The sequence below is a fragment of the Mesoplodon mirus genome (assembly GCF_964341445.2).
Source record: "Mesoplodon mirus genome assembly, chromosome: 20".
Lineage (NCBI taxonomy): Eukaryota > Metazoa > Chordata > Mammalia > Artiodactyla > Ziphiidae > Mesoplodon > Mesoplodon mirus.
In genome coordinates, this window is record NC_138996.1 from 13,046,557 (window position 1) to 13,073,034 (window position 26,478).

Consider the following 26,478-nt stretch of genomic DNA (forward strand, 5'->3'; position numbering starts at 1 on the left):
GGATGACAATAAAAATACAACATACCAAAACTTGTGGAATGAAACTAAAGATGTTCTTTAGAGTGTAATTCATAGTATATGTATACATTTTTTTAAAAGAAAGGCTAAAAATTAATTACCTGAGACTCAAAATCAAGATGTTAGGAAAAAGATAGTTTAGTAAACCTAAAGAAAATAGAAAAAATGAAATAATGTGAGAGTAGAAATTAATGAAGTAGAAAACAAATATACAATAGACTAGGCAAAAATTTCTTAAATAGGACCAAAAAAGTACTAATCATAAAATAATTGATTTATAGAAGAAAACCTATTAAAATTAAGACCTTTACTTGTCAAATATATGTTTGAAAATAAAAAGGCAAGTCACAGGGTGGAGAGAGATATTTGCAATACATAATTTCATCAAAAGATTCACATCCAGAATATATAAAGATGCTAGACAAATCAATAAGAAAGAAAGTTCAGTAGAAAAAAATAGGCAATGGTCTTGAAGAGGCACTTCACAAAGGGGTTATCCATATGGCCAATAAATATTATCTAAAGGTACTCAACTTCATGAGTCATCATGAATATGCAAATTAAAACTACAAAGAAGTACCACAGCACACTCACCATAATTGCCAAAATGAACATTTTAAGTGTTAACAAGAATGTGAAACAATTAGAACTCTCACTTCTGGTAGAAGTGTAAATTGGAACAATCATTTTAGGAATCTGTTTGGCAGTACCTACTAAAGCTGAGTATATGTGTGTATCCCAGGACCCGGCGTCTCCACACCTAGTTACATACCCAGGAGATAAACACATGTTCATGAACATTCATTGTAGCACTATTTGTAATAGACTCAAACTGCAAAAAATCTAAATGTCCATCAGCAGTAAGGCAGATAAATAAATGGTGATATATTTAGAATATGAGACGAAAAGCATAGTGAACAAACTTGCATGTACAACATGTATGAATCTCACACACGTGATGATGAGTGAAAGAAATTGGTCTTAAAAGAAAACATACTATATCATTTCATTTATATGAAGTTCAAAAGTAAGGAAAAGTAATCTATGATACTAGTTGTTAGAATAATGGTTAATTGGTGGAAAAGTATTTGCTGAGAAAGGCTTCTGGGGTGCAGGTGTTTCTTAAATTTTTTTGGTTTGGGTGACAGTCACATAAATGTATTCAATCTGTGAAATTCATCCAGCTAGATACTTAATGATGGTTGGGCATTTTTGTATGCTTGTTATACTTCAATAAAAGGTTTCCTTATAAAAATAGTGGCTCTGTGACTTTTTAGCTTTTTGTTCTTTGTAAAATCACTTATAGTCTATATCTTATTTCTATTTCTGAAATAGAGGTGGATGAATAACTATTTCACAGCATGTAAAATAGAATTTTGTCTCTGTTTCTCTTTAAAGTACAGCGTGGTCAATTGGTCAACATGTTCTAGGTCCTGGGGATTCAATGGTGAACCAGATAGTTTCCCTGCCTTGATTGAAGTTGCATTTTGTTTGATTATTTGTAGATACGAGGACAAGGATCCCATTTGATCCAACCTGAATTCAACCTTCTCTTTTAACTTCCATTCAAAGCATCGCTAAGAAAGTGTCAAAAAGCAGTAAACTTCATACCTGATAAAGATAAAATGACATGAATTTCACCCTTTCCCCCCTTTTGTCCCTTCTATATCACTGTGATATAGAGAGTATGTATAAGGTAGCCAGGACAAAGTTGAGAGCAAAAGATCTTGAGGTTACATAATGAAGATGAAAGTTACCAGGGTAGTGTAGTTAAAACTCTTGGTGATGTTGAAAGCACCAGTGTTCTTCAAGCCTAATCTTTGTAGAGTTTTACTTTCCTCCTTGTCTTTTAGTTCACCATTCAGCCCTGATCGAACTTTCAAATACAGTTACTTGCACATACTCACCTAAGATGCAGCTTACAGGGACCTTCCTGGTGACTTTCCTGGCCCAGTGCTTTCAGTACACATCTTTACCTGCCCATGGCTTGAACCTAAAGAGAAACTGGTAAATTATTACATGTCCAAGGCCACTTCCTACAGGGTTTGGGGGTCTCAACAGGAATCTCTACACCCTGATGGTGAGCTACCTAGCAATGATATTGGAACACCATGGTGCATGCATAAAGAAGTGAAGAGAAAATAATTATTTCTTTAATCCCTGGGCAATTGACCCAACTGCCAAAGCATGTGCATTCTCTTTAACCTGAGAGTTGGTCTAGCTTCTCTTCCAGTTCCCCAAGAAACAGTGAAATATTCAGAAACTTTTGAGTACCAGTCAGCATTCAGGGTAGGTGAAAAGGGAAGATGGCTGGGGGGGAGAAAACTTAAAACTCTTGAGCTCAGTAATGCTAAATTACTGTGGCTCATTAGGAATTATCAAAAGCTTTCTTTAGTAGAAACGATTTAACTTCACACAGAACAGACCATGTTTGTCTAATATAACTCTCACATTGTGAAATGAACACATGAGGGGGGAGTCTGACTTATTTCACTCAGTATAAATATTCTGGGATTCATCCATGTTGTTTTATGTGGAGTCCATTCATTTTTATCACTGAGTAGTATTCCATTGTATGGATATACAAGTATTCTGTTGACGGATATTTGAGCTGTCCAGGTTTCAGTTGTTACAAATAAGGTTGCTATGAACATTTGGATGTAAACATTCTTTGTATACACGTATTTTTATTTTTATTTTGTAAATATCTAGTAGTCAAATATTCGAGTCATATGGTTTGTTTACCATTTTAAAAAACTGCAAACTGTTTTACAAAGTGGTCGTACAATTTTGGTCATAGAATTTTACTTTGCATCTGTGTATAAGAGTTCCAGTGGACTCTACACACTTGTCAATGCTTGTTATTGTCTGTTCTTTTTTCACTTCAGCCATTCTAATATGTGTTTTGGATTGTGTTGTACTAGCTCTTTGTGGTTTTAATTTGCATTTCCCTAATGACTAGTGATGTTGGGTGTCTTTTCATGTGCTTATTTGCCATCTGTTTATCTTTGGTGAATTGTCTGCTCAGATCTTTTGCCCACTTTGGGGGGTTATTTGTATATTTGTAGAGTGCATAGTAAGGTACATAGAAGGCTCTGGAAAAGAAGCAAAGAAACCTTAGTTGTGAACAATATTGTATGCCAGAGATATCTAGCACCAGCTTCCTTTATTCAGGTTAACATAGTCTTACTTTACCCCTTTCTTCTCCAAATGCATTTGATAGATTTCATGATGTACATGACAGAATTACTTCCTTGGTCTTTTCTTGAGATGAGTTCAAGCCTGGGACCTTTTCTGTGGAACAATGTTGAGTAGAGAGAAAAGCTTCTGTTAAACAGGACTAAGTTCAAATGTTGGTTCTATTCCACGCTAGTTGAGTCACTGTGGGGAAATCCCTTATGTCTCTGAGTCTTATTTTCTATCTGGACAACTGGGGGGGGGCGGTCAATGTGGAGGTGACGGCATCCCCTTTACAGAACTATCATGAGGATCAAAAGGAGCTAAGGAAAGGAAGCATCCAAGACTGTGTTGAACTTGTGTTGTTTTAAATTTCTTTGTCTTTTTTTTTCTCTGTAACTTGAGTGGGAGACAAGCAGAGATGTGTATAGGGCTTAAGAAAACAAGTACCTGATATTCTTCAGAATACTCTTTTAAACACTCCTTAAGTAGATAACCTTTATAATTATACAGGTAGGAGTGAAAGTTCTGCCACCTAGAAGTATAGGATGCCGGTGAGCTAATGGTACCTGGCACTACGCATCAGACTTTGTATAAATCAGCCCAAGGAATACATAAGATGAAGAATCTTCTTTCAGGTACGCAAAGCCTCACTAGGGACACAGAATATATCCCCATAATTCTTCTTTATTATTTCAAGTTACATGAAATGTTTACTTGGAAACAGAGGACCTCCTCTGGCTAATGCTGAGTGATGTTGATGTTTTTATGAAAAAAGGAGATGATATTGTTAGATGGGGAGTAGACTGGGGAATTGGGATTTGAGGATCCTCGATAGTGCTAAATATTTTTAATGCATTTAAACCTGATCCAAAGTCCCTTGTGGCCAATTGTATTATTTGTTCATAAGTATTTATTCATTCCTTAGGCTTGCTTTCTCTTGATTGGAATATCATTCTGTGTGGACTTTTCTAACACTAAATATGTCATTTTAAGTCTCCAGTTCTTCTACACTGAGTGGGTGTCCAACAGTTCAGTTCTGACACTGATCACCCATAGTGAGTGCAGACCCCATGGGTTAAGGGCTCTGCCCCACAAGACTGCCCCACTTCAGATGTCAGCTGCAAATGGCGGCCCCCAGTGACCCACACTTCTGCCTGCTGACTACCAGTTCAGGGGTTCCAACAGCCTCCTCACTCAGGTTCCATAATTTGCTAGAATGATTCACAGGACTCAGGAAAGCACTTCACTTAAGGAACCGGGTAATTATAAAGGATACAATTCAAGAACAGCCAAACGGAAGAGATGGGTAGGGCAAGGTGGGAGGGCGGAGGTGCAGGACTTCCGTGCCCTCTCCAGGCACACCACCATCCCAGCACATCAATGGTTCCACCAACCAGGAAGCTCCTTGAACCCACCAAGGCGTTCTTATGGTGCTTTCATCACATGGGCACACTTGATTAAATCCTTAGACATCTGTGATTGAACTCAACTGCCATTCCCTTGTCCCTCCCTGGAGGGGGGGTCGGGCTGAAATTTCTCATTCTGTATTCACATGGCTGATTTTTCTGGTAACCAGTCCCCATCCTAAAGCTACCTAGGACCTCCTTCCCTGTGATTCATTTCATTAGCATACAAAACCCCTAGTAAAATCCAAGAGTTTGGGGAGCTCTGTGCCAACAACCAGGGACAAGGACAAAAAATATCAATATCTATATCTATATCTATATCTATATATATTTACTGTACCACACCTTCCAGGCTCCATTGACTCTAGGCTTGGTTATCTGACTTGTGTGGAACAATGAAATGTGGGCAGCTTGGCAGCTCCAGGTGAAGGATTTAAGAGGAATTCCATGGTTTTTGCTCATCCTCTTGAACTTCTGCACTCTATTGCCAGAAGAGCACACTCCAAATAGTGACTGCTCCTTGAGCCTGGTTCCCAGAATAAGGACTAACAGAGCAGACCTGAACCCAAACGTGGCACCAAGCGCATCCAAGCCCTGTTGGACGCAGCAGAGCAATACCCAATCCACAGACCCACGAGTAAGAAAGACAGGTTTGTGTTATAAACTGCCGAGATCTTGAGTTTGCTTGCTGCCACAGCAAAAACTGACAAATGTATACATCAACATGCATTACTTCAGGTTTATCCTTTCCTTACTGCTGGATTTTAAACACAGTGGTACATGTTCGAAATAAATCATATTTCACTAAATTCAGAATTGCCATCCATTGAATATTTATTTATTTTTAACATCTTTATTGCAGTATAATTGCTTTACATTGTTGTGTTAGTTGCTGCTGTATAAAAAAGTGAATCAGCTATACTTATACATATACCCCCATAACCCCTCCCTCTTGTGTCCCCTCCCACCCACCCTATCCCACCCCTCTGGGTGGTCACAAAGCACCGAGCTGATCTCCCTGTGCTACGTGGCTCCTTCCCACTAGCTATCTATTTTACATTTGGTAGTGTATATATGCCCATGCCACTCCCTCACTTCGTCCCAGCTTACCCTTCCTCCTCCTGCTGTCCTCAAGTCCATTCTCTACATCTGCATCTTTATTCCTGTCCTGCCCCTAGGTTCTTCAGAACCAATTTTTTTTCTAGGTTCCATATATATGTTAGCATATGGTATTTTTGTTTTTCTCTTTCTGACTTATTTCACTCTGTATGACAGACTCTAAGTCCATTCACCTCACTATAGATAACTCAATTTCATTTCTTTTTATTGCTCAGTAATATTCCATTGTACATATGTGCCACATCTTCTTTATCCATTCATCTGTCGATGGACACTTAGGTTGCTTCCATGTCCTGGCTATTGTAAATAGTGCTGCAATGAACATTGTGGTAAATGACTCTTTTTTTTTTTTTTTTTTTTTTTTTTGCAGTATGCAGGCCTCTCACTGTTATGGTCTCTCCCGTTGCGGAGCACAGGCTCTGGACACGCAGGCTCAACAGCCATGGCTCACGGGCCTAGCCACTCCGTGGCATGGGGGATCTTCCCGGACCGGGGCACGAACCGGTGTCCCCTGCATCGTCAGGCGGACTCTCAACCACTGCGCCATAAGGGAAGCCCGACTCTTTTCGATTTATGGTTTTCTCAGGGTATATGCCCAGTAGTGGGATTGCTGGGTCATATGGAGTTCTATTTTTAGTTTTTTAAGGAACCTTCATACTGTTCTCCATAGTGGCTGTATCAATTTACATTCCCACAAACAGTGCAAGAGGGTTCCTTTTCTCCACACCCTCCCCAGCATTTATTGTTTGTAGATTTTTTGATGATGGCCATTCTGACCAGTGTAAGGTGATACCTCATTGTAGTTTTGATTTGCATTTCTCTAATGATTAATGAAGTTGAGCATTCTTTCATGTGTTTGTTGTCAATCTGTATACCTTCTTTGGAGAAATGTCTATTTATGTTTTCTGCCCATTTTTGGATTGGGGTGTTTGCTTTTTAATATTGAGCTGCATGAGCTGCTTGTATATTTTGGAGATCAATCCTTTGTTGCTTGCTTCGTTTGCAAATATTTTCTCCCATTCCGAGGGCTGTCTTTTCGTCTAGTTTATGGTTTCCTTTGCTGTGCGTAAGCTTTTAAGTTTCATTAGATCCCATTTGTTTATTTTTGTTTTTATTTCCATTTCTCTAGGAGGTGGGTCAAAAAGGATCTTGCTGTGATTAATGTCTTAGAGTGTTCTGCCTATGTTTTCCTCTAAGAGTTTGTCTGCGCTTACATTTAGGTCATTAATCCATTTCAAGTTTATTTTTGTGTATGGTGTTAGGGAGTGTTCTAATTTCATTCTTTTATATGTAGCTGTCCAGTTTTCCCAGCACCACTTATTGAAGAGACTGTCTTTTCTCCATTGTATGTTCTTGCTCCTTTATCAAAAATTTTGACAATATGTGCGTGGGTTTATCTCTGGGCTTTCTATCCTGTTCCATTGATCTATATTTCTGTTTTTGTGCCAGTACCATACTGTCTCGATTACTGTAGCTTTGTAGTATAGTCTGAAGTCAGGGAGCCTGATTCCTCCAGCTCCGTTTTTCGTTCTCAAGATTGCTTTGGCTATTTGGGGTCTTTTGTGTTTCCAGACAAATTGTGAAATTTTTTGTTCTAGTTCTGTGAAAAATGCCATTGGTAGTTTGATAGGGATTGCATTGAATCTGTAGATTGCTTTGGGTAGTATAGTCATTTTCACAATGTTGATTCTTCCAATCCAAGAACATGATATATCTCTCCATCTGCTTGTATCATTTTTAATATCTTTCATCAGTGTCTTATAATTTTCTGCATACAGGTCTTTTGTCTCCTTAGGTAGGTTTATTCCTAGGTATTTTATTCTTTTTGTTGCAATGGTAAATGGGAGCATTTCATTAATTTCTCTTTCAGATTTTTCATCATTAGTGTATAGGAATGCAAGAGATTTCTGTGCATTAATTTTATATCCTGGTAGTCTACCAAATTCATAGATTAGCTCTAGTAGTTTTCTGGTAGCATCTTTAGGATTCTCTATGTATAGTATCATGTCATCTGCAAACAGTGACAGTTTTACTTCTTTTCTGATTTGGATTCCTTTTATTTCTTTTTCTTCTCTAATTGCTGTGGCTAAACCTTCCAAAACTATGTTGAATAATAGTGGTGAGAGTGGGCAACCTTGTCTTGTTCCTGATCTTAGTGGAAATGGTTTCAGTTTTTCACCATTGAGGATGATGTTGGCTGTGGGTTTGTCATATATGGCCTTTATTATGTTGAGGTAATTTCCCTCTATGCCTACTTTCTGGAGAGTTTTTATCATAAATGGGTGTTGAATTTTGTCAAAAGCTTTTTCTGCATCTATTGAGATGATCATATGGTTTTTATCCTTCGATTTGTTAATATGGTGTGTCACAATGATTGATTCGCGTATATTGAAGAATCGTTGCATTCCTGGGATAAACCCCACTTGATCATGGTGTATGATCCTTTTAATGTGCTGTTAGATACTGTTTGCTAGTATTTTTCTGAGGATTTTTGCATCTCTGTTCATCAGTGATATTGGCCTGTAGTTTTCTTTTTTTGTGACATCTTTGTCTGGTTTTGGTATCAGGGTGATGGTGGCCTCATAGAATGAGTTTGGGAGTGTTCCTCCCTCTGCTATATTTTGGAAGAGTTTGAGAAGGATAGGTGTTAGCTCTTCCATAAATGTTTGATAGAATTTGCCTGTGAAGCCATCTGGTCCTGGGCTTTTGTTTGTTGGAAGATTTTTAATCGCAGTTTCAATTTCAGTACTTGTGGTTAGTGTGTTTATATTTTCTATTTCTTCCTGGTTCAGTCTCGAAAGGTTGTGGTTTTCTAAGAATTTGTCTGTTTCTTCCAGCTTGTCCATTTTATTGGCATATAGTTGCTTGTAGTAATCTCTCATAATCCTCTGTATTTCTGCAGTGTCAGGTGTTACTTCTCCTCTTTCATTTCTAATTCTGTTGATTTGCATCTTCTCCCTTTTTTTCTTGATGAGTCTGGCTAATGGTTTGTCAATTTTGTTTATCTTCTTAAAGAACCAGCTTTTAGTTTTATTGATCTTTGCTATCATTTCCTTCATTTCTTTTTAATTTAGTTCTGATCTTATCTCTATGATTTCTTTCCTTCTGCTAACTTTGGGGTTTTGTTCTTCTTTTTCTAATTGCTTTAGGTGTAAGGTTAGGTTGTTTATTTGAGATTTTTCTTGTTTCTTGAGGTAGGATTTTATTGATATAAAGTTCCCTCTTAGAACTGCTTTTGCTGCATCCCATAGGTTTTGGGTCATCGTGTTTCCATTGTCATTTGTTTCTAGGTATTTTTTGATTTCCTCTTTGATTTCTGCAGTGATTTCTTGGTTATTCAGTAGCGTATTTTTTAGCCTCCAAGTGTTTGTATTTTTTACAGTTTTTTTTCCTGTAATTGATATCTAGTCTCATAGCGTTTTGGTTGGAAAAGGTACTTGATACGATTTCAATCTTCTTAAATTTACCAAGTCTTGATTTGTGACCCAAGATGTGATCTATCCTGGAGAATGTTCCATGAGCACTTGAGAAGAAAGTGTACTCTGTTGTTTTTGGATGGAATGTCCTATAAATATCAATTAAGTGCATCTTGTTTAATGTATCATTTAAAGCTTGTGTTTTCTTATTTATTTTCATTTTAGTTGATCTGTGCATTGGTGAAAGTAGGGTGTTAAAGTCCCCTGCTATTATTGTTTTACTGTCAATTTCCCCTTTTATGGCTGTTAGCATTTGCCTTATGTATTGAGGTGCTCCTATGTTGGGTGCATAAATATTTACAATTGTTATATCTTCTTCTTGGATTGATACCTTGATCATTTTGTAGTGTCCTTCTTTGTCTCTTGTAATAGTCTTTATTTTAAAGTCTATTTTGTCTGATATGAGAATTGCTACTCCAGTTTTCTTTTGATTTCCATTTGCAAGGAATATCTTGTTCCATCCCCTCACTTTCAGTCTGTATGTGTCCCTAGGTCTGAAGTGGGTCTCTTGTAGACAGTATATATATGGGTCTTGTTTCTGTATCCATTCAGCAAGCCCGTGTCTTCTGGTTGGAGCATTTAATCCATTTACATTTAAGGTAATTATCTATATGTATGTTCCTATTACCATTTTCTTAATTGTTTTGGGTTTGTTATTGTAGGTCTTTTCCTTTCTTTTGTTTCCTGCCTGGAGAATTTCCTTTAGCATTTGTTGTAAAGCTGGTTTGGTGGTGCTGAATTCTCTTTGCTTTTGCTTGTCTCTAAAGGTTATAATTTCTCCCTTGAAGCTGAATGAGATCCTTCCTGGGTACAGTAATCTTGGTTGTAGGTTTTTATCTTTCATCACTTAAATATGTCCTGCCACTCCCTTCTGCAGAATTGCCATCCATTTAGATTTTTCTTTGCATCTTGGGTTTTAAGCTGAACTTTAAAAGGCCTCATTGTCACTTGCTCCTATGGTTTCAGGCCCTCTTATATCCAGAAAGGCCTGGAAATTAAAGGAAAAAATAAGTAGGTTACCTGTGAGGCGAAATCCAATGCAGACTTTGCAAAATCCATTACGCCTGAAAAATATGTTCCTTGAGCCTCTCAGTCCAAATGCCACTGGCTTCCTCCATCCTGGCTGATAGTACATTATGTTCTGGACTTATCAAAAATGCAGCCAGCCTGCAATTCAGACCCGCTTGCATGGAGGCAAGGTTCCCAGTGGGAGATGCCTCACAGAACTTAGTTATCTCTTGACTAAGAATGGCTAGTTAGGAACGACAGCTCTAAGAAGGAAAATGCATGCTGAAGAAATATAGATGAGAAAGGGGAAAGAAGAAAAAGGGGGAAAAAAAGAAAAAATCTCCTGAAAAAAAAAACAGCTGGGGCTTCCCTGGTGGCGCAGTGGTTGAGAGTCTGCCTGCCGATGCAGGGGACATGGGTTCGAGCCCCGGTCTGGGAGGATCCTACATGCCGCGGAGCAACTGGGCCCGTGAGCCAAAATTACTGAGCCTGCGTGTCTGGAGCCTGTGCTCCGCAACAAGAGAGGCCGCGACAGTGAGGGCCCCGCGCACCGCAATTAAGAGTGGCCCCCGCTCGCCACAACTGGAGAAAGCCCTCGCACAGAAGCAAAGACCCAACACAGCCAAAAATAAAATAAATAAATAAAGCAAACTGTCAACAAGTAAAAATAAAAAAACAATATTATAAAAAAAAATTAAAAAAACAACTGAAGTTTGCCCTGTAGAAATTCAACTGTCTGTGTGTGTGTGTGCAGTAAGACACTCCAAAGCCCAGAAAATCAAAGCAGAGAAGGTGTTAGCCTACAGTGAGAGATGAGCACCCAGCTCCACTGCCTTGGTGCTGGGCAGGTGCTGGCTTGGACTAAAGAAAGGGTGAGAATTAACTAGAGCTGCTTCTGAACACCTTCCTTGGAATTGCCTGTTTGTGTTTTTGTGGTTTTGTTATCCCTTCATTCTTGGTGTTCTTCCAGCTATCAGGCTCCTGCAAACTCAAGTCTTGAAAGCAAACCTGACTCTGTAAGTCTACAGGAAAATGAGCAAAGCAGTGTTTGTCCCTTTGATTCGTGCTCTTTTCCCATGGATCTATTTTTTCCCCACAACCCAAAGACTCATAACAGTTAATGAACAGCCCATAGTATAGAGAACATAAAATAGATTTCCCTCCTGAATCATCCTTGATTATGTTTTCTACAAACTCATTTGCGGATTGCTGGGTCCAGACCTTCCATTTGTGGGAGGGGCTGCTTATTTTCAAAGGCAAGTGCGAAGCTATTGATAAACTCAGAAGACTTCAGTTGACAAACAGCCCAATTTCAATATACTCAACCTGAGAGTCTTCACTTTGAAACTCATTATGTCCTTTAATATAATGCAACATTTAACCTGTCTTATATTTAGTGGTCTCTGTGGGTATTTGGCAAATTTAAATTTTCAAACAGTTCCAGCCTGAGCCATCAACATTAAATTTTTTTTTTCCAATTTTGGTTGGGTCACTGAAATAATTGCTGGAGTTTAGCAGATTAAGTTGGACTGATTTCCATGATCTATTACGTATCTACTACAATGTACAAGGTTGTGATTGGGGTGGAGAGACATCCTGTTTTACTGTCATTTGTTTTTCTGAGCAAGTTTAAAAAAAAATGCTTGAGGAAAGCCAAGGGTACTTATGAAAGGCATTGCATATATGCATTAGAGAAATATCTTTAATTATTGGTGATGAATTAAAGTAGTTTCCTTCTTAAAGGTGGAGATGCTCTGTGTAGACAGTTCATCACTGTAACACTGGGATCCTGCTTGTCCTTTAGTTTCAACTTCTTTTCTTTAGAAACGGGATTCAGTGGAAGCAAAGTCCAGGAGAGTGTGGATCCTATTGAAAACACTCTCCTCTTAAAGCATTCCGTGTCCGTGGACAACCTAGGAGAACCTGCATCCTGTAAAACAAGCCCTGTAAACAAGCCTGTAAACAAGTGTTTACAGGCACACTGTTCTTAGAGGTTAATTCCCCTGACCTTCCTAAATCAAACTCATGCAAAGGAGTAAACAGTGGGTAAGTGCTGGCCTGTCTACAGAGGAGCAGAATATATAACAGACTTTCATACCATCTGACATTTTTCAAACTTGAGAGAAGGATGATGGTGGAAGAGCCTCACTTGTGATGCTACCATGCAGCCAAGAGAAGAGAAATGAGACGAAACTGAAAGCTGTCCCTGCACCAGCAGACTCAGATTCCAGCTTCTTCTTCCCATGGCAAGATCATTAACACTGGTAATGTCTTCACTGAATCTGCTTGGATAAAGTGACAAGTCTAATTTGTTACCGACAGACCGACGGCTGGGAGTATGTTTAAGATGCATTGCTCTTGCTCCTGGACCCTCTGAGTTGCTGTGCCGAGTCTGTCAGGTAGGCTTGGCATTTGGTTAAAGACTATCTGTGATTTCATCCATCTCCCCAAAGGCCTCCCAGGCGAAAAACCTGCTGCTTCTGCTCCCTCCTTCTTTCTTCGGTTCCAGGAACAGCCTCTGCCAGCAAACCTGGAGGTGCTGTGATTTAAAATTCAGAACCTGGGAAGGGATTCCTTATGCAAGTAATTACCATTAATAATCAATAACTCTCAGCCTGACAAATAATTGCAACAGATCTGGATCGGTATAAACTTATTCTCTGAATCATATGGATGTGGCAATGATACTGGTTTTCATGAACTAGAAAACATATTTGGGGTCCCATTTTAATAAGCTTTAGAGTGATTTTAAGTTAAGCTACATAAAACTTAAAAACATGATGCAAATGGGGTCTCTGAGGAATGGAGATGAGTGAGCCTCATGAAGGAAAAGCTTAAATCATTACCTATGACCTAATATTATAATAAAGTAAATTTCATGTGGAAGATGATGATAGTCTGATCCCAATGCCAACTAAATCCAGAGCAATGATTACGGATTTTAAATATGATATGAAATATTTAGACTCTACATTGAGCAGGCTGCCTCTATAAGGCAGATATTTAGCTTACGTAAGAAGCTATAGCGGAAAACGGATCAAGAGTAAACCAGCTATCTACCCACACACTACGTGCCTCACTTCTAGTTAGAATTAATGGTGCTGAGTCTTTGAAAGGCATTCATGGAATTTGAGAACTGGAAGTGAGTTCCCCAAAATGTCAAAGAAACAAATATTTGCTGTGATAGATATGGGCCACAATTTAAAGCAAAATTCATGTTCTTCTTTGACTTTACACGTATTGTCCTTCTAGTTTAACGTCACCAGTTTCCGGATTTAGTTTTAGACGTTCAGTCTTTTAAAAGCACGTGCACCACGGGGATGGAATATAAACCAATAATAATCTAGCCCTTGCTAATAATATACCAGGCACTTTGCTAAATATTATACATACATGATCTCACTTAATCCTCTGAACCTATGATATATTTACATCTTTGCTTCAATTTTAGATAAGGAAACTGAAGTTCTAAAGATTTGGAATTTCAAGAATGTGCCAATAAAACAAGTGTAAGATAGTGTAGGGAAATTATAGCCACGTAAAAGCAAAGTCCAGTGAAAGACTGAGACAGCCCTGATTTGGAGATAGATACAAGGTACTCATTATTCATTCTACATATCAAGGACACAAAGAGAAATAAGAAATGGTCCCCATCACTGAGACCTGAGTATAATGGAACAGCTTGGGGGAGGGCATGTCCCCACAGGGGATAACCTCTGAGCTGGGTCAGGATTGGGGATGGGAACATGCCACGTCAGTTCCAGGGAAGAAGCTAGACTAATAGGAGGGAATAGCTTAACACAGAGGGATGAAAAAGAGCCTGTTGTTTGTGCAATGGTGAGAAGCAGAGTGTGGCTGGAACACAGATGGCATCAGTTTGATGAAGGGGAGTGGTGAGTAAGGCAAGGGAGGGGTCTAAATTGTAGGAAATGAGGCTGGGAAGTTAGGTTGGAGCTAGATACTTAAGGAGTCTGGTATGTTGCTACATTGTTCACAATCCCCTCAGAATAATGTGCCTTTAGCAATGCAGTCTTCACTTTCACCTTCGAGGTTGTCCAAACTGACTCTTCCTTTCATCCTTAAAAGGGTCCAGAAACCTTTTGCTTTTGTTGAGGGCAGAAGTTCACTGGTGGTGTAAGACCAAAGGATCGGTTAATATGTCAATACTTCCCACACTGGAGAAATCACTTCTGGGCTTCAGGACCTTGGTTAGTATTCTTTTCTTACAGCTTTTTCTTCTCAGTTCTCTCTTGATGTCTAGGAGCTATACATATTACCTCTAGGGCCACCACTGGCCTACACGGTGTCTGTGTACTTTGGCAAAAGCTGAACTTCCCCCTCTTTTCTCCTGCTACCACTGACAGCCCCACTATTACCTGGTTTGGGAGACAGAGGTGCTATAGTACAAGGAATCCCCCTTCATCCAGGCAGACACTGTCACTTGCAGGGCACAAGTGAAGTGAAAGACTGTTTGAGACAGCCCTGATTTGGAGATAGATACAACAAGGTACTCATTATTCATTCTAGATATCAAGGACACAAAGAAAAATAAGAAATGGTCCCCATCATTGAGACTTGAGTATAATGGAACAGCTTGAGGGAGGGCATTGGGTTAGTACTCTCTTTGCTCACAAGACATCATCCCGCAGAACTCAAGATGCAGATGCGACCATATGTTGTAGTCCTAACCTCCAATTTCCATATAAATAGCACAATTCGATGGATTGCACTGTTTCAGAGTATAGCTAGCTTCTGCCACTGCAAGTTCTAGAATAGAGGCGAAATCATCCCCACCTCTTGGTAATATTGCAGGGAAGACTTCTGTGATGGGATAGATGGCCTCTCAGATCCTTCCAGACCCAGAAATCCTGCCCCTGCCTTATGACTGTTAACAGATGAGTGGCCTGTTACCATTGATTGAAGGCCTGCGAGTATGTGAAGCTGGGTGCAAACAGCTCTTGGAGCAGCTGGAAAGAGCAGGTTTCTTAATGGTAATTGGTCCCTTGGATATCAGTGCTCACTTTCTACCTCATTTTTTGGAGGTCAGTGTGTCAGTATAAAAAAAAAAAAAAGACTTTTCGGATGTGAATTACTTTGTAGCCTCATGTATTGAATTTCAGTTGAATTTCTTCATCTCCTACCTTGTCTCCAAACACCAAACATGTAGAGGCAGAGGATTCTGAAGTCCAGATACGGCCCTGGATTTGCCATTCACTAATTGTGCGATCCTAAGTCAGTTACACTGCTTTTCTGGATCTCAAATTGCACATCTGTAAAATAAAAATAATTGAGGAAAATGCCCCAAGTTTCCTGTTCCTATTTCTGACCACATTGTGAGGATTGGCACCATCCCCCTCCCCACTTGTCACAGGTATTATCCTACAGAAGACCGGACCCGAGGCCACTCATAAATCCTCCTTCTTCCTCCTTGCCCACTAGGAAAGCTAGCATGCTGGTGCTCTGACCATTTAGCCCTTTTCCCATCAAGTGACACATCCAGCAGCAAAAAGGCAGTTCTGCCTTAAAAAGTTCTTTCAATTGTTCTTGCTTTGCTCTGATGTAAAACTAAAACTAAAAATCAGTTATAGACCTCTGGAGGTTTTAGTAGAGACTCATTTAAATCATTTGCTCCTACAATTGTTATACATCCGTGTTCACATATTGCAAGCTTTTCACACAGCAAGATGTGCCCCATCCAGTGGACTTTACTACAGAGTACTCCCATCACTCGTGTTGCTACATACTCAACACTGGCTTCACCACATATGCATCTTTTTAAGCACAATTTGCATGCTCAGTATTCTGCTACCGATTGTACACATCACTCCGGCTATGTCAGTTGATGCTTATTTTAGAGAATAAGTATAAATGTAGGTACACTATGTGGAGAGTGTATTTATATTCATGGGACACATTTCTGTGACTGTGCATATTAATCACAAAATTATTCAAGTGGTTCTTGTAGAGATGGGGATATACACTGTATACAAGTCATTTAAAGTTCATTTGGGTGGAAAATATTTAGATAAACTAAAAGCAGAATCCTAGTAAATGCAACATTGACTCTTAAATTATTCTAGTATTTACTTTACTTTCTGATCTTTGTAGTGTTCAACACAAAAATAGTATTATAAATTGCTATGCAAGGGAAGTTAAACCAAAGTCACCTTCAGTTTGCATGGACAAGAATCGGCATTAGACTTTCAACCTTGTGCTTTTGTAAGTGATGTAATAAGGGCAAGAAGTGGCATGTAGGTGCCAGTACTAGCTTCCTCTTCTCCACAGGGAAGCCTGGAGTCTCTATTGGATTCTGAGGGCATTATGCTCCAACATCCAGACGAGATGCTTTGACTCTTCTTTCTAATTTTTGCTTTGAATAATCACTGGGTGTCTAAATCCCATTAGAAATTTTCTACTTTATTTGGGTATCAAGTTATTCGTGGAAAACAGGAAGCACACTATCTATAGGGTATAGGGGTCTGTTTGGGAGAAAAAGTAGAGCTGAGATTAGAACAATATATGCCAAATCAGAAGGTTTCTCTTCAAGATGTGGGATTTGGGGCAAATCACTGAGCTTTAATTTCCTCACTAGTAGAACTAGTAGAAGATGCTTAGAAAAAATGGGGCTAATATATGCTGTAAGTCCTCCCCAGTGTTGTCTTTAAATTGAATGAGCTTCTGTTGGTGAAGAGACATTGTAATTCAAGAGTTGAAAGCAAGGTTTTTTTTGGTAAGAGTGGGAGAAAGGCTACAATCCCAGAGGGTCTGGGAAGTTGAAAGTTTACCAGTATTGGCACTCAGTTACTGGACCTTGAGACCAAGAAGGGCAAAGAGGCTAATTTGATGGTTCCTTTACTCTGAACCTAGAGTTCTTTAAATTCTCCGTGATGAGCGGAGATGTCCCAGTGTCTACACGGAGCCGAAGCCTCCAGATGGGGTCAGGCCAAGGACTGAGCTGTTAGTCTATAGCTTTAATCCTTGGGGAAGCATCCTAAGAATTTATTTTGGATTGGTTCCCATGAACTAAATACCTCAAGACATCAATAGGTATGAATTTAAGGGAGTTTGAAAAAATATTTGTGCAATTCACAATGAAATAAAAATGTTACAAGCCCAGAAACAGTGACTATTCTGAATCATTCCTTTTATCAATGACTCAAACTCAATGCCTTTGAAAACGAACTCTAGTCAAGAGCACTTACAACACTTTGTATTCAAGCTTCTTAAAATGAAGAATTAATCATTTCTGACTGCACTTTAAATAGAAAACAAGCTGGTCTAAGACAATTAGAAAGAATGGCACTGAGCAGCTTGTGCTGCACCCATTCTTCCCAGATATGTAATTAAAAATTACAAAATAATAATACCAAGATGTAAAATAAAAGTAAGAAAGTCCAATAAAGATCTAATTTTCCCCCAAAGATTTCTCATTTTATGTTTTTCTTAGGAAATATCATTATTAAACCTAAGACTCTTTCAAACATCATTTTGGTGCCCTAAGCATATGTTTTCTCTGCCTGTTGGGAAACTCAGAACTGACTGAACACAGCAGGATATGTCCCAAGAGTAGTAGCATCTCTCTTGTACTCTCGACTGGGAGAAAAAATGAAGGCTCAGATTCAACAAACACTTGGGGCAAGATAATGGAGGTGGACACTGAAAGAGGAAGCAGTTAATCAGGGACTGAATGTTGGTCTCCCCATTCCTCTGAGTAAGAAAAGCAAGGAAGCTTCTCCGGAGTTCTGCAGCTACATAATCACTGAGCAGTACTTCATGAGGTAAGATCATAGCATTTCCTTCTGCAAAGACAGTGGCAATGAAAGAGCAGATGTATTTCTGCTCAGTTATGAAGTGTGAAGAGTCAGCAGCAAGTCTGAAGTGAACAAAATTGATAATATCCTTCTAGTCCTTCATGGAAACAAACACAGATAAAATCTGGCAGCCTGGCCTTTTGCCTCCTCCCTTTTCATTCTTGGCTGTGGCAGTAGGCTGGCTGGAAAATACCTCCCAGCATCTGGTTCAGGGTGGAGTAGGCATATATCACTTTCATGTCTTACCTTCTAACTCCTTTCTTTAGTCTCAAAACCAAAAGTTACAAAGGTTTGTTATTGCTGGGATTCTAGGCAGTGAGTGGCCTTGGAGATTAATGGGAATAGGATTGTCCATGAGGCATGAAAAGGGGATAGGTCTAAAGAATAGAGACCAGAGTAAAAATACAAATTATAAAAAATAAAATAGGAAAGCACAGAAAAATAGTAGCTGAATAACCAAAGGGAAAGAAAAAGGAGGGAACCGGTTATAGGCTGAATTGTTTCTCCCAAAATTTATATGTTGAATCTCAACCCCTAGTGCCTTAGAATGTCACTGTATTTGGAGAAAGCGTACTTAAAGTGATGATTAAGGTAAAATGAGGCCGTGTGGATGGGCCCTAATCCAATATAGCCGGTATCCTTATAAGAATAAAAGATTAGGACACAGACTCACAGAATGGGAAGGCCTTCTGAAGATACAGAGAGAAGGCACCCATCTACAGTCAAGTGAAGAAGCCTCAGAAGAAACCAACCCTGTTGACACCTTGGTCTTGAATTTCTAGCCTCCAGGATTGAGAGAAAATAAGTTTAGTTGTTCAAGCCACCCAGACTGTCAGAACCAGAAAATAAAAAATAAAATCCTCCAAGAATAAATAGAAAGAATAGAGGAAAGTTGCAGATAGCTATAAATCCATAAGAAAATAAGATGGAAATAAATGAATATTAGGATGCAAGTAATAAAGGAGGGAGGAAAATGGGGGGGGGGGAATCAAAGGACATGGTGGCATTTCTTGCTGAATTTCTGGGGAAAAGAGGAAATGAGACCTGGAAGACTAATAGGCACAGAATAAACAAATACAACAAAAGAAAGCACACATCAGGTTTTATGTGTGCATGACTGAGGTAAAATTTGAATGTTTAGTTGAACTTCCTCACTTTTTGAAACACCAACCACAGGGAAAGCCTGCAGTTCTTTCCAGAAACTTAGATTATTTGGGGAAATAAATAGATGCATGGGATAATCTTGATTATATATAAGAAGAATTTCAAATAAGGTATAACAGTGGGGGAAAAGCCATAAGATTCTTATTTCTAAAAGAACAGATTGATCCATAGGTTGAGCAGGTAATTAAAAATTCCGTTAACGATGTCATTAATCAGATTCATTTTCTGGTCCTATTGGAGCTCTACATTAGTGTTTCTGGTGGTTTGCTCAATAATATGTCACAGAAACTGTGCAAGAATGCCTGATATGGAGAGGCTCAGAAGTCAAGTGCTGAGAAGTGGAAAAAATGTGCTACAGATTTTTTGCAGATGTTCTCAGATCAAATTATGGTGTTGAAAAATTGTATAGTATGTTCAGTAGAGCATCTGAGATGAAAAGACAGTTCAGTGGCTTTGTAATCTAGATAAAAAAAGAATCGTGGCGCCGTGCTTATGTAGGGTGTAATTCACAAGTTCAGAAGTGTCAATGTTGGAGGTGATGGCAAGGAAGCACTTGCTTTTTGAATAACTTTCACATAAATTTACATATAAAAACCTGGATAATATCAATAGATCTGCCTGATTCCTTATTTTCTGTATCTATTGAGTAAGCACTTAGGTTTTGTATTTTGTCTATCTATTTATCAAGCAGTACATGTTCTATACACAGGAAATGCTGAAAACATTGAGTAGATGGAAGAAAATATCCTAAGAATCATAGAATTTCAGCATGTGGAACAAAATTAGGCATCATTTAGCTTATGTCCTTTAATTTACATTACCATAAAACTGAGGTTCTGAGATCTAAGTGATTTTTTTAAAATGTAAGCCTGTATTTATTCACATGTAATATCATTTATTTTATGAATGGCTGCCTGTAGCCTAGATTTTACTTTCTTGAGCAGTTGACATCTAAGTTATTTGAACAAAGTCAGATAGAGACAATGGTGGATCAAGAGTAGGACACAAATTGTGCAACTCCCAGGTTTCTGGACTTCTGAGATCTTTGAAAAAAGATGCTAAATGTTCCAATGAACATATTTGTTATTGTTTTGAAAAGAAAATAATCCCTTCGTAGACTATCCCTGATAAGAAGATATATTTAGATATAAATCTGGGACATTACAGGATATACCAAAAATGTTGCAAGCCTTTATTTGGGGGGATATCATTCCCTTGCTTGTTCAATAAATCCTTACTGAGCACCTACTATGGGCCAGGCACTGTGCTAGGAACTAGGGAAATGGCAGTGAGCAAAACAGTCAAAACTCTCTGCCCTTATGGAATTCATATATTCATGTGGGGAGCACTAAAAACAAGAAAAATATATGGAACATCAGATGTAATAGTGCTGTTGAGAAGAATGAACTGGGAAGAGATAGAGAGGGGTAGGTTAAAATGATCTGATCAGATCAAGCCTCACAGAGAAAGTGATGTTTATGCAAAGGTTTGAAAGAGAAAAGTGAGTGTGAGCATTGCAGCTAAAACGAGCAGTTCTGTGGAGCTGCGGAGGTATTAGGGTTAGGGTTAGGGTTAGGGTTTTATCATTTCGGAGGCTAAATAATCAAGATCAGTGGCCAATATTTATTACATTAAGGAGGTAATAGGGGTAAATGCCACTTGACTTTTCACTGTGTAAGGTGAAAATATTCTCAGGGGCCAAATGACCTTTCAGACTATCCTGACATATACAATCTGGCCCGGCAAAGTGCGTACATTTCATGAGCTGGTTGGTTGAAGATGGTGAAAGGAAACCTTTGATGAATTCAGTCAATACTGGTTTTCTTTCATGTCAGTTTTTTATCTGTGGACACAGTATGACTGCTTGGGTTAAGAAATCTAAATTGGGATACTCTCTTCTGACAGAAGTAAGATGGATTTATTCACTGTGTCACAGCCAGAAACATAACCCTTCTGCGGAAATGAACAATTTAGCATTTCCAGGTCACGGAAGACCGTGAAGATGATGCGTCAGGCATGTTTAGTATAAATGCAGATCTTACTGAAGAGTGACATGTCAGCAGGGCTTGAAACGACTCTTTTCCTTAAAAAGCAAACCTAAGACATGGTCTTTCTCAAACATTAAATTTTTCTGCTAAGGCAACTTTTACAACAACTTGATATGTGAAAAAAATTGAGAACCCAGTGCAGATACATATGAAAAGAAAACAAGAGTCTCTTCTTTATATTATACACTTACTTCTTGGTTCCTGTACTTTAAAATGCATTAAAGTATGATTCATTTTACACATGTAAAATTATGTATCACTTACTAAATATGCAACTGTTGAAAATACTGAAGCTATCTTCACTATTGAGATGGTCCACACAAACCTATTAGAGGGGATTCTCTGGCGGTCCTGTGGCTGGGACTCCGCACTTCCACTGCAGGGGTCGCGGGTTCGATCCCTGGTCAGCTGGCTGGTCAGGGAACTAGGATCCCGCAAGCCACATGGCACAGCCAAAAACAAACAAGCAAACAAAAACCTATTAGAGTTTTCTGGAACCCTTCACAGGCTACATATGGAAAGGGAACAGGTTAGACATAAATACTGAAGTCAAAATAGGGGGCAAAGCAGGGAGATGCGCAGCCGTAACAGATGGAAATGTTTTTGAGCACCTAAGGCATGAGAGCAGTGATTTGACAAAATACTCTACTTTTGGATATACCTGAAAGTTAGATCCACAATAAGACTGACACCAAGAAGTGGTTTTCTTTCAAATAACAAAGCAGTGACCCAGCTTTGAAAGCATTTTCTCTACTTGCTTAAGAAAGAACTTCCATTTAAAACCCAGGGCTGTCTTGTGTAAAGCTCTAACATTAGAGATAGGGATTCAAATCTTAACTCTCATACTTACATCTGTGACTTTGACCTCTCTGTCCATTTGTCCTCCTGTTTCCCTTTAGGATTGTTGTAAATTTAAATGACATAACTCACAAAAGTGCTTTGAACAGCGTTTAGTACAGTGGGAAGACTCATGTATATTAGGTATCATTATTATGTTCCAGTGGTTCCTGGAATAGAAAAGTGGAAATTGGAAATACAGGACCAGACTCTAATTTGTTGCTTGATTCATTCTGGTGTGATGTAAAGCACAGGCTTTACAGTTAGACCTGGCTTCTAACCCCAGCTCCACCTCTTAGTAGACGGTGTGACACAGTAAATTGTTTATTTGCTTTCAGCTTCAGTTTCCTCATCTGTAAAATAACACACCGATGCAGTCCTTATCGGGGTGTGAAAAAGTGACAAGGATTAAATGCCAATGCTCCGTAAGGAATGGCATTCCTCATATTTACCTTATGGATGTTTAATGTCATATCAGATTTTTATTGTATATAGTTATGATATCAAGAATCAAATCATATCCTGTTTCATATTACGATCTGTAAAATATTTTTAAAGCATAAAAAAACCAAAAAAACATGGGATTTCTTAGCAGTAAAGACCCTAGGAATAATCTAGTTCAATCTTTTTATTTTACAAGCAAATGAACTAAAACTAAGAATAGGCACGTGTGTTGTTTCTGAAGTCACATGGTTAGTTTGTAGCAGATCTAAGAGCACGTGCCTGTGACTAGCAGACCAGAGCCGTTACAGGTTTCTCCCATAGGTACATTACTAACAAGGCTTCTAACACATTGAAGCTTTATTGCAATTGCCTATTATTTAATCTAAATAGTGAAGACCTTTGTACTTTCAAATGCAAATATTTTCCCACTTCGTTTCTTCACCTCCTGTGGCTATAGATTTAAGAATATTAGATTTGCTTTAGGACAAATATTTTGGTTTTCAGGCAAATACTTTAATGATACATCTCCATGCGTCGCCTGCTAGGTTAGGGTGAGGATGTAGTAAGGGAGATATGAGAAAGGGTGTGATAGATTGTGAGCAGTGTCCATTTTCCCTTTGACAGGAGAATTGAGGATCGGCATCTCATTTATTATATGGCAAATACCATGAGATTTTAAAAATATCTTGAAGTTAAGTACAATATAATCATCACTCTATTTCTGGAGCCAAGATGAGAGAATGGATTATAAATTGCAGCCCGAGGTATTTGCATTGAATACATGGATCTTGGCACTGAAATAGTCATGAGATGCAATAATATATTCAGTTCATCAACTGGCTATACAGTTTCTATAGCATCTCCTTGTTTATTTAAATAATAAGTCTGTGTCTGAGACCAATAACTTCTCAGTTCAATCAACTCAGTGAAAGAAAAAAAAAGAGACAAGACTAGTTTGCTTGATAATTCCCACCACCTCTCCTCACCCAGTAGACACTGGTATATTTCAGTCAAAATGAATGGGAATCAAAACTCCTGGTGTGGAGTGAACTGGAGGCGGAGCCGGGGGAGCTGCTCTCTAGCTCCCCCTGGCTCTCCGCCTACCTGCTCGAGGGGGAGGAGTTACCTCCGCTCTTCGGCCTCAGAACTTACCATGATGGCTGTGACCTAAAATCCACAGGAAGCCCTGGGGTCACGGCCCAGAAGCACCCCGGAGAAGGAGGGTTGTGTAGAGCCCACCACAGTGGTGGTACCTCCCTCAGGACTTTAGGACCCTCTGTGGACCCTGAAATGCTTTCATTCTCAGGACTCAGGGACTCAGCTGGACCTGCTCGTAATGGTACCCACTGCCTCACAGAGCACCCTAGTCCTAAGTACACACAGCCCCCAAATCCAGCCCACTGGTCAGATCCAAGCCACGGCCCTCCAAGGAGTCCAGGACCCCCTAGGGATGGAGAGGACCCTGATCAGAGTGACGCATCTTCAGAAGAGTCAGGAGTGGACCAGGAACTCTCAAGAGAGAATGAGGCTGGGTACCAGGACGATGGGAACCCTTCTTTTCTTTCCATTCCGTCTGCTTGTAACTGCCAGGGAACCCCTGGAATCGCTGAAGGGCCTTGTTCTGAGGGAGGAGACAGCTCTTCTAGCAACTTTTGCCACCACTGTACCTCTCCAGCTTTGGGGGAAGATGAAGAGTTGGAAGAGGAGTATGATGAGGAGGAACGTCTTAAGTTTCCCAGTGGTTTTTCACGTGTGCCCAGTGGAAAGAAACCTGCACTCCGGAGACAACGGCACCACGTTCCAGCCAAGGAGGGAACTCGGGAGGGTGGACGCAGAGATCCCAGATCCCCTGGTCGACATCGGCTGGGTCGGAACCGGAGTCGGGCAGATAAGCGCAGAGGACTGGGGTGGGGGGCGGCAGAGGAACCGCGTCAGCTTGGACAGGCGGGCTTCTGGGGGCGGATGGAACTGCTGGTATTAGTGTGGAGTACGTGGAAACGTGAGGCCATCTCCTCTATGCACGCAGGCAGCTGAAAGGCAGTGATCTGGACCTTGTTTTGGGTCTGGGTGGGAGTCTGGGCAGGGCGGCTCGGGGGCGGGGCCCAGGTGATGTCCCAACTTCCGAGCCAAGGGTTTTGCTCTGGGGCAGGGCTGTTCACCCGTTTTCTTAGGCTACTGGGTGCTTTGCTGCTCCCGGCTCTGGCTCTTGTTTTGGGCTGTCTACAGTTGGGCTGGCGGTTTCTGGTGGGACTGAGTGATCGGTTAGGCTGCAGGGGTAAAGCCACCTGGCTCTTCTCTTGGCTGGCTTCTCCCGCCTGGCAGCAGTGCCTGATTCTGCCAAGAGACAGCAGGCTGTGGCAGCAGCTGGTAAGAATAGTTCAGTGGGGTTGGCTGGAGTTGCCTTGGGTCAAGCAGAGGACCAATAGGCAGGGGAATGCACCTGTAGCTAGTGGTCGCTACTGCCAGCCTGAAGAGGAGGTGGCTCGACTGTTGACCATGGCTGGGCTTCCTGAGGATGAGCTAAACCTTCTTCATATGTTGGGGGTTGAAGCCACAGCATCAGATGTTGAACTGAAGAAGGCCTATAGGCAGCCAGCAGTGATGGTTCATCCTGACAAAAATAATCATACCCGGGCTGAGGAGGCCTTCAAGGTTTTGCGGGCAGCTTGGGACATTGTCAGCAACCCTGAAAGATGGAAGGAATATGAGATGAAGCTAATGGCAGAGAATAAGCTGAGCCGGTCAGTGAATGAGTTTCTGTCCAAGCTGCAGGATGACCTCAAAGAAGCAATGAATACTGTGATGTGCAGCCGATGCCAGGGAAAGCATAGGAGGTTTGAAACGGACCAGGAGCCTAAGAGTGCCAGATACTGTGCTGAGTGTAACAGGCTGCATCCTGCTGAGGACAGAGACTTTTGGGCGGAGTCGAGCATGTTGGGCCTCAAGATCACCTACTTTGCGCTGATGGATAGAAAGGTGTATGACGTCACAGAGTGGGCTGGATGCCAGCGTGTGGGAATCTCCCCAGATACCCACAGAGTCCCCTATCACATCTCATTTGGTTCACGGATGCCAGGCACCAGTGGGCGGCAGAGAGCTACCCCAGGTGCCCCTCCTGCTGACCTCCAGGATTTCTTGAGCCAGATCTTTCAAGTACCCCCAGGCCAGATGTCCAAAGGGAACTTCTTTGCAGCTCCTCAGCTGGGCCCTGGGACCACTGCAGCCTCCAAGCCCAACAGTACAGTACCCAAGGGAGAAGCCAAACCGAAGCGGCGGAAGAAAGTGAGGACGCCCTTCCAACGTTGACACCCCCTCTCTTTCCTCAAATCAATGTCAGGGAGTCAAAAGGGCTGTGTACAGCACAGGATGGAGTTTGATTTATTTTTAAATATTTAAAAAAGAAAATTTTAAGCTCAGATTGTCCACTCAGTACTTATAGGAAGCCCTGGAACCACTGTCCCTCCTCCACCAGCACCCAGGAACTGAATCTTGTCTTCTGACAATACCAAAGAAATAGGGGGTGAATAGAACAAAGAACCTAAGGGCCTGGACCTGGGCTGGACCATATCTCCCATAGTAGTGTGGGAACTGGGTATTTCCCTGGGGTCTGTATGCCTTTGTCTTGTCTTTTCCTTCTACAGCAGATGACACTTTCCCCCCTCTTTTTAAACGTGTCTGTATTATTTCTTGACCCATTTCAGGAGGGAGCCCCCTCCTTTGCCCCAATGTACTAGTAAAAATACAGAACAAGAAAGCATGTAACCCTAATTATAGGAGATACATAGAGTTCAGAGAGTGGGAACTCTCACCTTGTGGGTAATCACCCAGCTTCGTGCTTGTTGCTGCAGGGATGGCCAAAACTAATAATTTTTAAAAAACAGATTCACGCCCTCTGCCCTTGGGTGAGGGGGAAGGATAGAGGGGCTCCCAGCAGCCCCCTTATGATCCAAGGGTTTGTATTTTTTAA

The 26,478-nt window shown here is 40.4% G+C and overlaps 1 protein-coding gene across 1 annotated transcript; it reads left to right on the forward strand.

Moving 5' to 3' along the window:
• Positions 1-4,414: 4,414 nt before the first annotated feature.
• Positions 4,415-25,878, forward strand: LOC309795870 (dnaJ homolog subfamily C member 14-like; the record flags this gene model as incomplete). Its single annotated transcript, XM_082608683.1, is given in 6 exon segments — positions 4,415-4,457; positions 5,096-5,241; positions 23,505-24,492; positions 24,495-24,511; positions 24,515-24,571; positions 24,573-25,878. Coding segments are annotated over 6 exon segments (2,496 nt in total). The 3' UTR covers positions 25,818-25,878.
• Positions 25,879-26,478: the final 600 nt, after the last annotated feature.